At 46.8% G+C, this 16,416-nt stretch overlaps 1 protein-coding gene across 3 annotated transcripts in view; it reads left to right on the forward strand.

Moving 5' to 3' along the window:
• The window catches only part of runx3 (RUNX family transcription factor 3), a 47,764-nt gene that overhangs the window by 24,742 nt on the left and 6,606 nt on the right, over nucleotides 1-16,416 (forward strand). For all 3 annotated transcript variants that reach the window (XM_015970379.3, XM_015970380.3, XM_015970381.3), the window contains 2 exons: nucleotides 189-293; nucleotides 11,001-11,147. In XM_015970379.3, the coding sequence (XP_015825865.1) occupies nucleotides 189-293; nucleotides 11,001-11,147 (252 nt within the window). The remainder of the gene's footprint in view (nucleotides 1-188; nucleotides 294-11,000; nucleotides 11,148-16,416) is intronic.

Here is a 16,416-nt window from a genome sequence, read left to right on the forward strand (position 1 = left end):
TCATGTTGTAATCTGGAATATTCTCCCTATAATTAAATCATACCAGCTGTCCGGGTTAGAGAGTTTATTTTATTAAACTTACCAAAGCTGTTTTTTATTTAGCAAGCAGAAAATTGCTTTAAAAATGTTTACATGAATTATTTAACTCACTAAATTAAATTTCTCATGTTTCCACTGATGTTCTGCAGGAAAGAGCTTCACTCTGACCATCACCGTGTTCACCGGGCCCCCACAGGTGGCCACCTACCACCGAGCCATCAAAGTCACCGTGGACGGACCCCGGGAACCGCGCAGTGAGTACACCAAACGCGTTATTGTCATTTCTGGATGCATATTGTGGCATGCATCGCTGCAGAGCATATAGTGTGGGCTTCTGAAACATTTTGCACGAGTTAAATAAGAAAAGCAGATCTGCAGAATTTATGTTTGGATTTGGGGTTGGGATGAAACTGAGGAGATGAGAGGCTGAGATTCCCCTCCATCCTCCCCACCTGAGCTGGTCAAAAGGGCCTCACCTGCCTGGTCTACACTCTGGCTGGGCTCAGTGTGCTGGAGCTGAGAACTGCATTCTCCTGTGGTTCAAAGCACAGATTAATCGGTTGCTGGATGGCAGAACATGTACGTGCATTTATTGTGGGGCTCAAAGATAGATGGGATGTGTAGTTTTTTATGATCATTTCTGTGAAGGTGTTTGTGCTTGTTGTGGCTGCAAAGGTCTCTGCACATAGTGGATAGCTGTGGTTTGTGTGGAGGTGGACGCCAGGGACAGGGTGGATTTAACCCAGTCAAAACAGAGGGCAGCTATGGAGGAACAGGGAGAGCGGTGGCAAAGCGTCACATGAGAAGGGCTGGCACGCTGGAGCGAAGGGGCATCACCCCCCGGTGGAGCTGGGTGCTATTTGCAGAGGTAGAAAAGAGAAGAGTGACCGCAGAGGGAGAAAGGAATTACTAATAAACACTGTGTGTGTGTGTGTGTGTGTGTGTGTGTGTGTGTGTGTGTGTGTGTGTGTGTGTGTGTGTGTGTGTGTGTGTGTGTGTGTGGTTACAGTTTGATATAAAATAGGTTCCTAAAAGAGTGTGTGTGCGAGGTTTGAAATAACCCAAAGCAGTCTCCTGTCTGTCTGCACATTAGGACTCCAGCCGAGGCGTCAGAGTGGCCGTGATGCTTTCACACTTGAGCTGGATGCTATAAAGTGACACTGTTTAATTTGGGCTGGAGGGAATTTAGGGCTCCATTAAAAAAGGCCCTGCTCCACGTTGCAGAGAGAACAAACTTCTGCAAAAGCTCGTTGAAGAATGTATTTGCCTCCCTTCGAGGCTCTAATAACAGGCGAGGACAGGATGATATTTCAGCTCAGTTTGGAGCATTAAAAAAAATTACAGCTTTGAAAATAGAACTTGCACGAGAAGCTCTCGTGTTAAGAGAACATTTTAAAGAGTTATGTTCCAGCAGATGCATAAAAGAGGAACACTCTACCATTCAGGCACTAGAAGAGCCATAGAAACAATCAGACTCTTCTTGTGACCAGAAGGCATGTTGGACGGTGTTGCAGACACATAAATTATGTCATCGTGTCAGGGACAGTTACTTATACCCCTGACTGGTTTCTGATCGTCAACGCCAGGCCTGAGCTGCTCAAACAGCCTGGAGCTCCAGTGGATCAGCTCACCTGTCCACAGCCTGCAGGGGTCTACCTTTACAGGCTGTTTGTGTAGGGGCCTTTGCATTTGCATGGCTGCCAGCTGAGCCATGGCAGTGGAGCTGGCACCCTGAGGGAGGGGGGTTATTAATGTTTGCTGATCTAGTCGAGAGAACCTGACGGACAGGACTGCAACGGTGACTCGCCTGGGGCGGCGTAACTAAGAACATCCCTTCTGAAAACACCGGAGCGGTACAACTTGTCACACAGTTGTGTATTTTCACATTCTCTCACACACAGACATGTAAAGCAAACCAGTCACTTCTGCTCCTGAACAGAAAGCGTGTTCAGCGGAGTATTTTTGTCTTCCATTCTGCCGGTTTCCTCATCACACATCCGGCATTCGTCATCACCCCCCCACCCCCCCTCCCCCCAGATCTATCTGTCATATTTTATTATCACACTTCTGCTGAGCTCAAACTGGAAACTCGACGCCTCGAACTGCTGAAGCTCTATCTGTGATCGTCAAGAAGAGCCAAACAGGTGGCTGACGTGTCGAGTCTCTTTCTGATCGCCTCTCGGATCAGATGCACCGCAGGAGTTATTCTCACCAAACAACTTCTATGTTTTCTGAGTTCTGTTTCTATTCTCACACTTCGATGAACGTCGACGGTCGCCTGTTCACCGACACAGGGAGGAGCTTTTCTGAATGTTTAGTCACTGAGAACTCCTTGCTGTATGTGAGAGCCAGAAATATCCTGAACCTGTAAAAGAATGTGCACAGCTTGTTGGGATGGGTGGAAGCCGGCATTTGAATATTTGAGTGAAACACTCACATAAAGTTGTAAATTAAGGTTATTCACTTTACAACATCAATATGGAAAAAGTAGACGATGCAAATTCCAAAACAGGTTTGTAGTTCCTGTTATTTTCTCTAAAAGGAGAGAAAGTCGCGTTTTATCATCATTTCTGTGCTGCCTCATGGGTCTCAACTGCATTTATAAACCCTCCAAACGTGCAAATTCGTTTTCTGTCAGTGTTAAAATGAGCCGTTTCTAAAAGTCCCCCATTTGTGACATCACAAATGGGGAAATTGGAAAGGAACCCCCTCTTATGTGCAAGAGAGAGCCAATGCTGGAGGAGCAGCGGCCCTACTCTGAGCCCCTCCTGGATATCAGAGCTTCTCAGCCTATAGCAGCTTGAGCAGGGCATGGGTGGGCGTGGCCTGATCCTGCTTGTTTTCTTAAAGTGGCAGAGCCCTGAAATGGCTCATTCTGACGGGTATTGAAAATAACAAGAATAAAACTGCTGAAATTGCTTTGTGAGAGGTTTTTATGCAGAGAACTTCATATGACTATTATACCTAAAGATAAAATAATCATACCATGTCTCCTTTAAGTTTGGATCTGGCTGACGAGCAAATCAACCAACTTAATTGAAATCGGGCTCTAAACAGCAAAATCCTCTAGTGTAACTAAACTTCTGTAACTCGACGGTATTAAAGTATCCTGATTCTGGAATACGATACTCATGAATAGATCCTAACCACTAACATCACCACACGGTGTGTGTAATTCCTGCAAACAGAGATGAAGGGGATACACTTCACCACCCACAGGCCTGCACATCCACCCAAAAAATAATAATAATCACACGAGCACCCGGGTGTTTTGTGGCTCTGTTTGCTCCGCTGGGTGTGTTCGCTCCAAGAGGAGAATGATGGGCGTGGGGACAGCATCCAGTGGGTGGGGTGGGGGGGTTGATTTTATTTGCATTTGGCACACAGACTGTACAAAGTATGCAAATAGACAAACAATGCCATTTGCTGTGTTGTTTTTCCCTGTGATATTGCAGTCTCTCTGCAGAGGAAACACAATGGTAGCATGCGTGTTGATGCATTTGCGTGTGCGGGTGCTCGGCTCATGCACCTGCCAGGTGCTTTCGGCCCCCGCCGAGACACGCCCATGCTCCACAAATCACATGAAAGGCTGCCCCTCGGTGCGAATTGCTCTCTCAAAGGCAACTTTGATGTTTTGAAAGTGGAGACGGGCGTCTTTGAAAGAAAGGCCTACAGGTGTATGAGTGCCAAGGGAAGGGGAGGGGGTTCAGCAGCATGTGTGACTCTGGGTGCTTTCCTGACTACTAAAAGGCTCTCTTATTAGATCCACAACATGAAAAGACTGCGCTCACAGATCATCTGGATGATCAAACTCATGATCGCTGCGTTTATGATTTGGTTGAGAAGCTGGTTTGTCCCAAATGTCCCTTTTTGACAGACTGAGATAAATAAAGGGATGTTTTTATTGTCCTGTTAAAGAAAATGAGTCTCTCTGGCGTCTGCAAGGGTCACGTCAGACAAATCACGCAAAGGTTAGAAACACAGCAAACACCGGACCGCTGATAAATCCGCTGGAATGCTGCGGTGCATGCCCAACAGTGTTTGGCTTGTGTGTCGGGATGAAACAGTCCCCACATGCTGGGGTTCAAGGCTTGTGATTGGTGGCTGCAGACATGCAGGATCTTTATTATTTAATTTTGTTGTGATAATTATTCTGGATGGTGACAATCAGAGTGTGTGTGTGTAAGAGATGGAGTCTCTTTGACTACTTTTGCCACCTCAACCACATCTAGAAGATCCCCTCTATGGGTGACACACACACACACACACACACACACACACACACACACACACACACACACACACACACACACACACACACACACACACACACACACACACACACACACACACACACACACACACACACACACACACACACACACACACACACACACACACACACACACACACACACACACACACACACACACACACACACACACACACACACACACACACACACACACACACACACACACACACACACACACACACACACACACACACACACACACACACACACACACACACACACTTCTGCTAAAGAGGAAAAAGAACATCATTGTTTAACATTCTGCGAGGCTCCTCCTGAGACACGCTCCACGGCTTAGGGGCTGAAATAAATCCTAAAAACTAAAATTTCCACTCCATATTCGTCGACGCGAGAATAAAACAGCATGATGCGATTCATTCATGTGCAGAAAAACCTCGGATTGCGCCTTTATTTCACTCTGATGATGTGAGCTGCCTCTGCCTCCCTTCTGAACTCAGCCAGGCATCTTTCCTGCGTACTCGCCCACGACGGGAAGTAAAATGCCCACTCTGTGTGTGCTCCCTCTTCCTTATTTACCCTGACCCAAACAGGAGGGAGCCTTTACGGCGTTTCTGGTCTGATTCAATAAAAAAATCTGCATTTAGAAGAAATTAAATGGCCCGTGAATGGGGGTGTATTTTTCTATCCTGGTGAATTATGTCAATAAACCGTCTTCTGTGTCGGGACAGTGGCTACGGGGGTGGCTAGTGGTAATAAAGGCACCTGCTGGTTTTTGTACCACCGTCCTGTGGTCTGGGTGTTTGTTTCTCTAAGCCTTCATGGTTAGGAACAGGGAAGAAAGTTACTGGAATCCCTTTCCTTTGATTTTAAGTGCAGAGAAGGTTTCAATCCTCGTGTTTAACCTGGAATCATCACAGAGAAAGAGATCAGATTAGTGACCTGCTGCCGCTGTAGTGACGGTACACCAACACCTAACTCAGAGAAAGTCCCAAAAGTAAAATACTTGAGTAACTGAGTGGAAAATTCACACATTCTGCATTTCTCACATCGACACTGACTTACCTGGAATACTGAACATGGTTCAGTGGAAGCCCGAGCGTGATTTTAGGGGGGAAATGTGCTACCGTTGCACGTTATTCTGTGCAATCTAGTATGCACGGAGGTGTGAACACCAAGCCGTTTGACACATCTGCTGGCGTTGCGTTGATGTATGTGACAGCAGCAGCTCGCTTTCCTTTCTCACAGCCCTGCAAGGCCCCCACCTTTTGCCCCTGCAGCCCGCTGCTGCTCAGAGCAACCTGAAAACACACACACACACACACACACACACATACACACACCTCCTTTCACGATTAACGCTAAAATAACACACCAACAGCAGCTTACTGCTTTAACTTGAGCAGTCACCGATGCCCAAAAAAGCCTTTTCTGTGCTTGATGAGGCCAAAACAGCAGCAGCTCTGGGGGATCTGCAAAGTCTGCAGGCAAGCAGCCAAAAGGCCTGAAAAACAGTCGTACTTCTATCTCCCCCCAACATGCATCAGTTCCAGTAGAACACACACACAAAAGAGATGATTGCTCCCAGCTTGCTACGGGCCTTTCTGTGTTGGAAGGAGAATCCGGGCCTATTGGGCTTTATTCCCCCCCCCCCCATCCTAAATATTAGCTTGCCTGAACCTGCAGGCCTGTCCTTGTGTGTGCTCCTGTCACACACACACACACACACACACACACACACACACACACACACACACACACACACACACACACACACACACACACACACACACACACACACACACACACACACACACACACACACACACACACACACACACACACACACACACACACACACACACACACACACACACACACACACACACACACACACACACACACACACACACACACACACACACACACACACACACACACACACACCTCTTATCAGAAAAGGAAGGCTGCGCTCTTTGCTCAAACAGTCTCATGAAGCAACTTCCGCTGTGAGCAGCTTGTTTTCAGGCCTGCGAGGGGGATTTTCACACCGCTGATGTCCCCGGAGACGGGCTGCACATCTGCCTGAGGGACCAGACGACTCCCCCGGCTGCGGCCGACCATCGAGGGTGAACTCTAGATAAAAAACTTTGTTGACCTCCCTCAGAAAGACCAAATAATGCTTCTGCAGTGTTTCTCCCGCCTTGCAGTCGCCGCTGCCTTCAGGCTGCTCTTTGTGATAGAAGCTTCCTCTCACGTAAATGTTGTGTGCATTCCATCCGTGATAATAATATGGTGACAGAGGTTGATGCATTCATACTGAAAGTGTGCCGTGTAAATGGATTTAAAGCAGTGTGATGTCTGCGTGTGGTAAGGACGGACTCATTTAGGCCCCAGACGAGACAGCCACAATCACCAACCAAGGGTGAAACCCACATCCCTCAGGGTCAGCCTCAAAAACAAGAACTTTGATTCGCTTCACCGTAAATAGTCCACGGTGTGATTGGTGGCCTTGGAAGGGGTTGGGGCCAAACAGAGCGCCACAGAGATGAGTGTTTTTAATCGAGCCGGCGCCCGTAATAGAACAAAAGGGGAAGTACGAGAAAACGTGGCGGAAAAGAGGCGAGGGGGGAACGAGAGCGCAGCAAGAGGGGTTCAGGTCCGCCAGAGAGGAGGAAGAGGAAGACAGGTGTTCACGGCTTTGCTCAACAGATGTTGAAACGCCCTCTGTGTCTGTTGAGGGCAAACGGAAGTTTGCACTGGGGAAAGTAGGCCCCAGTGCAGCGTGTGTTCAACTGTCGCCCCACATCGTGCCGCAAAGACAGATAAGAGGGTGCAGAGCTCTTGCTTGCTTTTATACGTTTAACTTTCAGTACAATTCCACATCAAGCAGGGCTTTCCTGACCTGCAAAACAGACTAAGGTTCAATTATTAAACACTCGCTGGTACAGAAGTGAAAAATGTGAGCCGGCTGCCATTTTCTGAGCTTTTCTATTAGACTTGGCATGTTTCCTGAGCAGCATGAACAGTTTTTGTATGTAATCCTATACCACACATACCTCAGACTTCTCGGTCCAGACATAGCTTTTGGTGCAAAGTGTGATGCGTGCAGCCCACATGAATTTTCATGTTATCGGAGGTCCTATCAACTCCATTTATATAGTGAATACAAATATTTACACTTCAAATACATTCAGTACAGATTTGGTTTGGAGCCAAAGCACGACTTGCCCTTTGCTGCTCAGATAATGTCACACACACATGCACACACACACACGCGCACGCACGTACACACACACACACACAAAAAGGCATGCTTTCGGTGTTTCCTCAAAGGGGGTTTTCTGTAATTTAGTGGAAATGAGCAGAGAGGATGAGAACGGGTGACGGATCAGCCATCCTGTTGGGCTTTGTGGAGCGATGGATCCTCTCAGAGCATCAAGCTCATGAAAAATAAAACTTCACATCACTTTCACTTCACCTGCATTCATCAAAACAAAAGAAAAACAAAGCTACTTTGTTGGGTTTCTCTGCAGCAATCATACAAGAAACTATGAGGAAATAAAACACAACCACACACACACACACATACACACACACTCTCTTACATGCAGGAAAACAAAGCAGGGCTGAGAACGGCACACCCATTTCTTCATCTCAGTACATCGTTAATACCCGACATTTTATATCAAGCATTTTATTTATCCTTCATACACTTCCATAATGCTTTCAGTTGATGCGACCACTACCCTGAGAGGAGGCTAGTAAATCTACAAGCCTTGTTGTCCATTTTCAGCTCTGGATGCATATTGAGCGCTGCTGTTTAGGCCTCATATGTGCATTGGCTCCCATCTCCCAGCACTATTTTGTGGTTATGATATCATACAGAGAAAAAAAACTAGGACATTCTCTCCTAAGTGCACATAAAATATTCATCTAACCACCAAACCCCTCGGAAAAGGGGCTGGCGTGGTGCTTCTGCACCCCTCTGGCCCTCGGCCCTGCAGTCAAACGCTGGCGGTCGGGCCCAACGCCGCGCGGCTGCAGCCGGGGTAGACTGGCAGAAATGTTTGTTAACACAAAGTTTAACTGGATGAGGCGTTTATTTATTGGCAGAATATTTAAAGAAAGAAGACAAAAAGGCAAAAGGATGGAAGGATTAATGCAATAATAAATTAAACGTTTTTAAAAATAGAGAAAAAACAGGAAAAGGGTTTTAAGTTTCTCCCCCTTGTTGATTAGTGGTGTTAACAGCAGGTCCTGGGTTAATGGACTCCAGGTCTAGTTCTAATGATGCTTATATAGCACACACACACACACACACACACACACACACACACACACACACACACACACACACACACACACACACACACACACACACACACACACACACACACACACACACACACACACACACACACACACACACACACACACACACACACACACACACACACACACACACACACACACACACACACACACACACACACACACACACACACACACACACACACACACACACACACACACACACACACACACACACACACACACACACACACACACACACACACACACACACACACACACACACACACACACACACACACACACACACACACACACCCTTCTGGCAGCTACAAAGAGTGTGTCACTACACTGTGTGTCTCTGCTAGCTAATGGGCCACTGAATGTGTGTGTGTGTGTGTGTGTGTGTGTGTGTGTGTGTGTGTGTGTGTGTGTGTGTGTGTGTTTAATGATTACTTTCATCTCTAAAGAGCCAATTCATCCCAGACCACCGCTGGATTCAGAAAAAGCGGACTAATTCTCTCTCTCTCTCTGCGGCGTGCGCCTTTTCCTCTTTTTTTCCCGACCAGAGCAGTGGGATGTATCGTTTCCCTGACCTCAGCCGTTTGAGGTGGTGTAAATCTCTTAATAACTACACAAGGACACATATAGGGGCTATATTTATATATTCAGAGGGCTGCTACCCTTGGCCGGCCCTGCCTGCTTTGGCCTGGAGCAGACAGTAGCCGCAGTGTCTACGCGGGCGCCGTTTGAGTGTGTGTGTGAGGCAGAAAGCGCTCGGCCTTCGTTCCTTCCATTGCCGTTTAAATAAAGAGATATCACAGAGAATGTGTGTGTGGGGGTGTTGGACTGTCCAGGATGTATTCTTGAGTAACGGCATTGCTCAGAGTGAAAATCCAGAGGGTGGAAATCACAAAAACATTCTCTGTTTCCTCTTTTTGGTGTCATGGTGTTCAGGAAAACTAACAGAGGTGCATTTTAAAATCTAAACAGAGTTTTTATCACACACGGAAAACCCTAACCGTGAACAAACGGAAACGAGTGTGTCTGTGCACGCGTGTCACGGGGAGGCGGGGGGGGTAATTCTATATGGTTTATAGAGAAGATGGAAGAGAGGCGGTGGGCACAAACAAATGGACGGAGCGGTAAACAGGAGGAAACTTTACCCATGGGTCAGCATCACAGCCAAGATATATTGCCCATGGGTCAGTGGAGAGAAAGGACGGGCAAAATCCATATTGGTCCGTCTGCCTTGCCCCCTTTATATAGTGATAAAATATTCAAATCCAGCCATTACTTCACATTAGGCTGCTCTGTTGAGATGCCAGGGAGAAAACCACAGAATGTATACATGCTGGTCGACGCGCAGTTTTGGTGCATTGATAGTTACATTAAAATCTCTTCCTCCCATTAGAGGCATCCGCACTCACGTCTGAAGGTGTGTTCACATGTAAAGCATGTGCTTACACACATGTGTGTCTACATGAAAGACACAATCACTTTTTTTTTAACCATTACCCTGAACCGAACCGCAAAGCGATAAGAGCACTAAGTGTGTCGGTCCGTTTTCTCGATTTTCTCATAAACTCTTCGTGTTTTTCTCCTTGTGTTGTGTTTCAAGACTGATGACAATAAGGTCTGGTAGCTTAGTCTGGGTGTTTCCTTGTGAGTAAGAGCTGTGTCAGTCGGGGCTGAATCTGTGCTTTTGTGTGTGTGTGTGTGTGTGTGCGAGTGTGTGTGTGTGTGTGTGTGTGTGTGTGTGTGTGTGTGTGTGTGTGTGTGTGTGTGTGTGTGTGTAGGAGGGGGGCAGATATAGCCACTGCCTCCATTTATATAAAGAAAGAAAGATAGAAAGCAAGGCGACACGATAAGGATCTCTCGGCATCATCACGTCTCCGAGTCGCCCGATGAAGTAATTCACACTTCATTAGACTTCGGTTGCAGGGAAAACAACATTCCTCAAGCAATTATTTTCAACCACTTATGCTATCGTTATCTGCGGGGTGACGTGGCAGCAGGTGCAGCTTGGGCAACATTTAGTGTCTAGCCAATGTATTTCAAGGTCTGCTGACATTCTAATAATATTTTTGTGTTTGGAAGCTGAAAACACGGCAGCAATGGCTTCCTGATTACATACTTCTATCCCGTGTCAATGGGACTTTGGAACTAACTTTATCTCAACTTTCACCTTTTTGAGCTCCGAGCTTTTTGTTTATTTCACCAAGTCGTTTAGGACCGGTGGGACTTCATGAACACATTTTAAACTAAATGAATAAATACATTTGTTTTATTGAAGCCATGTTTCTGTGAGTAATAAAAAGTCATTATATTTGCATGTTCTTTACTTTTCATCTGCTTTTTTCTGATCTTTTAGGGCACCGAGTGAAGATGGAAGACCCCCAGAAGATGCAGTTCTCCGACAGGCTGTCAGAAATCGAGCGCTACCAGCGGACCATTCGGATAGGCCCGGTGAACAACAATCCACGCCAGCTTCACCAAACACACCTCGGCACCACACAAGGTGAAAAACCGCACTATACACCAACTCAGCAGCTTTGTTTGGCCCGAAGGAAAGTGTACCACAAATATGTCAATCATCTTAAGATTGTTTACTAATCTGAGAGCCATTATCTGCTGTAGGAGAAGAAAGTTCATGTCCGTTTTGTCCCTGGATAAACTGCGTTGGCGAGTGTTGGGCTCTGCACCTCGAAAGGGCAGAATCCCTTGCCAGGTGGCACGACGAGCGCCGCCAGCCGAGCTGTGGCCCCCGCTCACCTCACATTACAACCTCAGGAATCTCACAGCCGCCTGCTACCTTGGCAGTCACGTCACTCTCAGACGGGTCAAATGTGGGAGGAAAGGGGGGGGCAGTGACTGATTCTGAGGTGGTGTGATGGAGGGGGAAGGCCGTGTTTTTACTCGTGTGTGTGTGTGCTGTGAACAGCTGCGTGGGTGACGGCGAGGGTGAGGATGAGTATTCACTCCCCATCACGGTGTGTCAGAGCGTATTCAACAAGATATCTGGAAGTATGAACACACTCTCTCTCCTCCCGCCCACTCTGCAGTTTAGAAACGCGCTAATGGTCCTCATTACCTTTGCGAGAGCGTGTATCTGCATACAGGAGGGCTTGTTTGGGAGCGTCAGGCCATGCGTGGGCGCAGCCATCCTCTGTTTGGCCTTGTGCTTCGCTTAGCCAGCGCTGAGTCACCAGTTTGGGCCTATCTAACAGCTGACTGCTGGGAACACTGGGTCTTTCACTCTGCCCCCCCCCCCCCCCCCCCCAACCATGTCCTTACTTTCTGTTGATGCCGATTTTGCTCCCTTGCACGGTTCGTACCAAACTAAAAACACGTCGTCCATTTTAGAAACGATGAAGGTTCAACACAATACGTCCACTGTGATGATAATTTTCGTATGGCTCAGAGTTTGGCAGAAGCTGTAGAGGTTGTCTGCCAACAAAAAGCCCCCCTGCAGCCTTGAACATGAGGGGAACGCTTCGATCATCGGGGAAAAGTGTACAGACACGGTCCAGACAGCAGACGAGGAGCCTCGACCGGGATTAGGGCGGGAATTAGAGCATCAGAGGCTTTCCCGTCTTCAAAGAGCTGAAGCGTTGCAACACATGCACGCACGGAGAGCCGACACAACATGTTAACATCAGCTGGAAGTGTCAGAGACATTAAGAGGCCTTGAGCGTACAGCTGCTAGTGACTGCAGGCTGTCTATAAGGAGTGTGTGTGTGTATGTGTGTGTGTTTGAGGCAGAGGAGGGGAAGGGCTATAAAAACCACACACCTTAATCTGTAGTATTAGCGTTGTGACGGCGTACCGCAGGGCAGGAGTGGTAAAATAATTAAATAACAGAGCAGTTTGTGCGCAGCAGAGTCTGAGCAGCATCCAGACAACAAGACGGCAGAATTAGAAGCAAAGCTCAAACAAAAATAGACTTGTTGTAATAAATCCCACTCGGAGACACAGAGAGGTGTTTACATATCAACAGCACACACGTCTCGGCTTTTTAAAGCCTTGCCAGATGCTGCTGTGCTCTTGCAGATACTTTAAATCTCAGGGCCTGTTTGTTTGAGCTTTGCCGGTTGATAGATTGCCCATCAACACATTATAATTAAATGGATTCCTCGCCTTGCTCTTACAAAAGATGTTTTCCATCATCTGACATCCCCCTCAGATAATGTGAAAAAAAAAATGTCATGTCACCTCTAACCAAAACCCTCTTGCTTCATTTTGTTGTCTGAGCTGTGAAATAGCGTCTGCTCTGTTGTCAACAAGATGCGTCTTCAGACATCTGCACTACGACGAAATCTTAAATCACACAAAATTGCACCACGGACACGCTGACAATAAAAGGAAAACACACACACCGTCTTTCTCACACACACACACACATGTTTGAGCAGTGGCGTTGCAAGTTTTCTGTGAGCGCCCGAGACAGACGGGGTAATTAAGAGCTCATTACAGTGCATGCAGTGACAGGAATCCTGCACGCTGGCAGACGCTACATTCGCTGCTTGTTTTTGTTCAGCGGTGGCCACAGGTAAGCCTGCTAGTCATGTGGAATGATTCTCAGCTAGGGTGGAGGGTATGTGTGTGTGTGGTTCACTTAATGCAGTGAAGCAAATCTGACACTCAGACAATCAAGCACTAAATAGTTTTTCTGGTTTTGAAGACCTCAAGCGATATGTGTGTCTATACTACAGTGGGTGGCTTTTTTTTTTGTTTTGTTTTTACTCCTTAGAGTGTAGCTCGTTGTTTAACATCCGACTTTAACAGCATTTCAGTGTATCCACGGGTGTTTTTGAGTCTGAAGTCCAGCAGGAGACTGACTGAAGATGTGATTCACCTCAAAAGGGCGGGAAACAGGTTTCAGTTCTGCGTTTATCCAGCAAACAAAACTCAACAAGCTCCTGGCAAAACCTCTAACAGGCTGCAGAGAAGAAAGACCTGCTTTTAACTTTGAAGCCGTCCTAAAAGTTAAAACCACCACATTTAACTTGTTGTTGAAGAAAGGCAGCTTGGGGGTGTTTCTGCAGCATTAAAAACTCGGTGCCGTCTCCGACATGCTTTCCTATTTAAACTCATAATGTTGTAATGGCTGCTGAGAAATAGTTCAGACCGGGAAGAGTTGGTTACATCATAAGTTTAGAGACAAACCGCCTTAAATTTGCATGTCTCAACCTACTTTAGTGGTTCAGCAACAGAAAATTTGGTGGCTGTAATGCTAACCGCAGAACAAAACTAGCCAGAGCTACTCCTAACGTTAGCCCGAGCTACTGCTAACTACTCTAGTAGATCAGGCCAAGGCTAATATTAGCAGTAGCTTGGGATAGCATTAACAGCTGTGAATGCAAGCTACTGCTAACATTGGCCTGTTTTACCGTTATTGCTAGCTTGAGCTACTGCTAACGCTAGCCTGAGCTACTTCCAACACTGGCCTGATCTGTTGTTTATGCTGGACGAGAAGAAAACAGTAATAAAGGTTTTCGGAGCACACATGTAATGTTCCAGGATGTACTAGGAACATAAAAAAATGAAGGCCAGCTAGCCATGAAGCCAATTTAATATGCATATCCATGCAAAGTGGCTGGAGAAAACCAATCTTCCCACTGTAGGACATTACGGGATTGGCCGTTTATCTACGCTCCTGGGCCAAGTTTAATTTACTTTACTGAGGCTCAGATAACAGTTTTCAACTGTGATAAAAACTATTTCTGCGAGACTCTTAATGTGTTTTTGCAGCAAAGGAGGGAATAAAGCACCAATTTAATCATCCAAACAGAAAGCCCTGGCACCTTTAAGGTGGTATCAGAAGCAAGCATGGAGTGCTTTGAGGGTTAAAAGTGTGTGACGAAGATTTTACTTAATACAAATGCTTTCACCTCGGTTTTTTTTAACTCAACTGGCACACATCTGCTGCAGCTGTGCCTGGCAGTCCTGCTCGGTATCTTCATGTAGGACTTAAAGTCCAAGCGCCCCACCGCCTCGTCCACAGCAACCACACTGTTTACTCCACATAAACAGGCTGGCCAGACCCGCAGGTTTGAGGCGGCAGCTGAGAGGCGGACACTAATTCACACATCCAGAGTGACATGATCAGCCAATTAGAAGCTAAAGCAAGACAGGAAATTAGCGGCGTCGGGTAGTGGCAGCGTGGACGTTTGGAGGAGCTTCATTCTGATTCCTGCCAAACCGACGCAGGAAGCTCAGCGTTAAATACGACCAAAAGGAGGAGGAATCTGGAGCGGCTTTTAAAAGACGCTGTTTTACTTCTGCGCTATTTACATTATATGCCAGCGGCCACCACAGAGTTTATTTGTCATGGTGCCTGAAAGCTTCACTTGTGGTTAGTCTCCTTCCAAGATGCCAAGATGAATCATTTAAACTAAAAATGTTTCTGTTTTTAAACACAAAAAAAGGATCGTTTGAAGCCACCTCATTGGTGAAAAACAAAGAAAAAGAGAAGTGAGAGCAAGATTTCTCTTTTTTTTTTTTTTAAACAGACTCGACTGTTTGTGTAAGTTATAATTTCACATCAGAGTCCGGCTGAGTTTTACATTTCAGCAATTACAGAAACTACATGTGTGCCATGAACAGACTATTGAGTCTGGGAAGAGGGGAAGGGCGGGCGGACGACCATTGCTCAAAGAGAACATAGGATTTTTCAGCCCGTGTTTGTTTTTGCTCGCGTTATAAGTGAGGGCTCAAAAGACGTATCAAATGTCCCACATTGCTGGGCCAAGGCCGTGTTCCTGCCCTCTCCAACACGCTCTCTTTTCTCTCTCCTTCCCTCGCTGGCGTCTTTCTTTCGCTCTTCCTAGCTTTCTCCCACATTCTCTCCCTTTGCGACGCCTAAGGCCTGAGCGAGACAGGAAGCCAGCACAAGGACCGGCATTCACTGTGTCTCAATGACACGCTTCATTACGGCAGGCGCATTACATGTCTCAGAGGCGTTGCTAGATCCGGCCGGAGTCACGAGAATGGGACGCCATCTTGGCTCAAGCATCATCCCAGCCTTCTTTCATCTGCGATACACTTCAAAAGCAAAGCATGTGTCTTGTTTGTGTTTTCCTCCTACGCTGGAACCAGCTTCAGGTGACGCAGTCGCCACTTCTTCCCATTTCCAACCCATGCATTCCCCACGTCCTCAGCTCCACCCAGGAGGCCGGTCCTCCTATTAACAGAGGTAATCTGTGCCTCTGGTATTGATGTTGTCAGCTTGCCAATCAAAATATTTGAAGGAAATGTTTATTTTCTTGAGCGAATCGCACCAGCTGCTTGCAAGATTTTCTGAATAAGGCCATTTATGCGTAAGAATTTGCCATTGTGAGGCGCAGCGCGGGACCTCTCGGTGACTGAGTGCTGTTTTGGACATTTGCAAAGGAAGTGGAGGAGCTCCAGGGGAAGCAAAGATCTTACACAAGCCGAGTCCAGTGTGGCTCTACGTGAAACCCCCCTTCCTCTGCCTTTGGCATCTTTCTGAGTCCTAATTGCCACGGTGAGTGGCTGGGAGTTTACTATATTGCGGTATCTCAACAAGGGAAGTTGAGGGCAGGCTACACGGCTGATTGCTCCTGTCATTAGAAATAGAACACCATAAAAGCACACACCAACGGTTACAAGCAGGTTTTTGTCTTTCCAGTAAAAAAAAATAATCCACGTACGTTTGATAAAAACACATGTGCTCAAACTGCCCGTGTCCACAGAGCTCCGTGCTGGTTGTCTTGTAGCAAATGCACCGTCTCAGACTTTGAACAAACATCCAACTGTTAGCAGAG

Source organism: Nothobranchius furzeri, chromosome 18 (genome assembly GCF_043380555.1).
Source record: "Nothobranchius furzeri strain GRZ-AD chromosome 18, NfurGRZ-RIMD1, whole genome shotgun sequence".
NCBI lineage: Eukaryota > Metazoa > Chordata > Actinopteri > Cyprinodontiformes > Nothobranchiidae > Nothobranchius > Nothobranchius furzeri.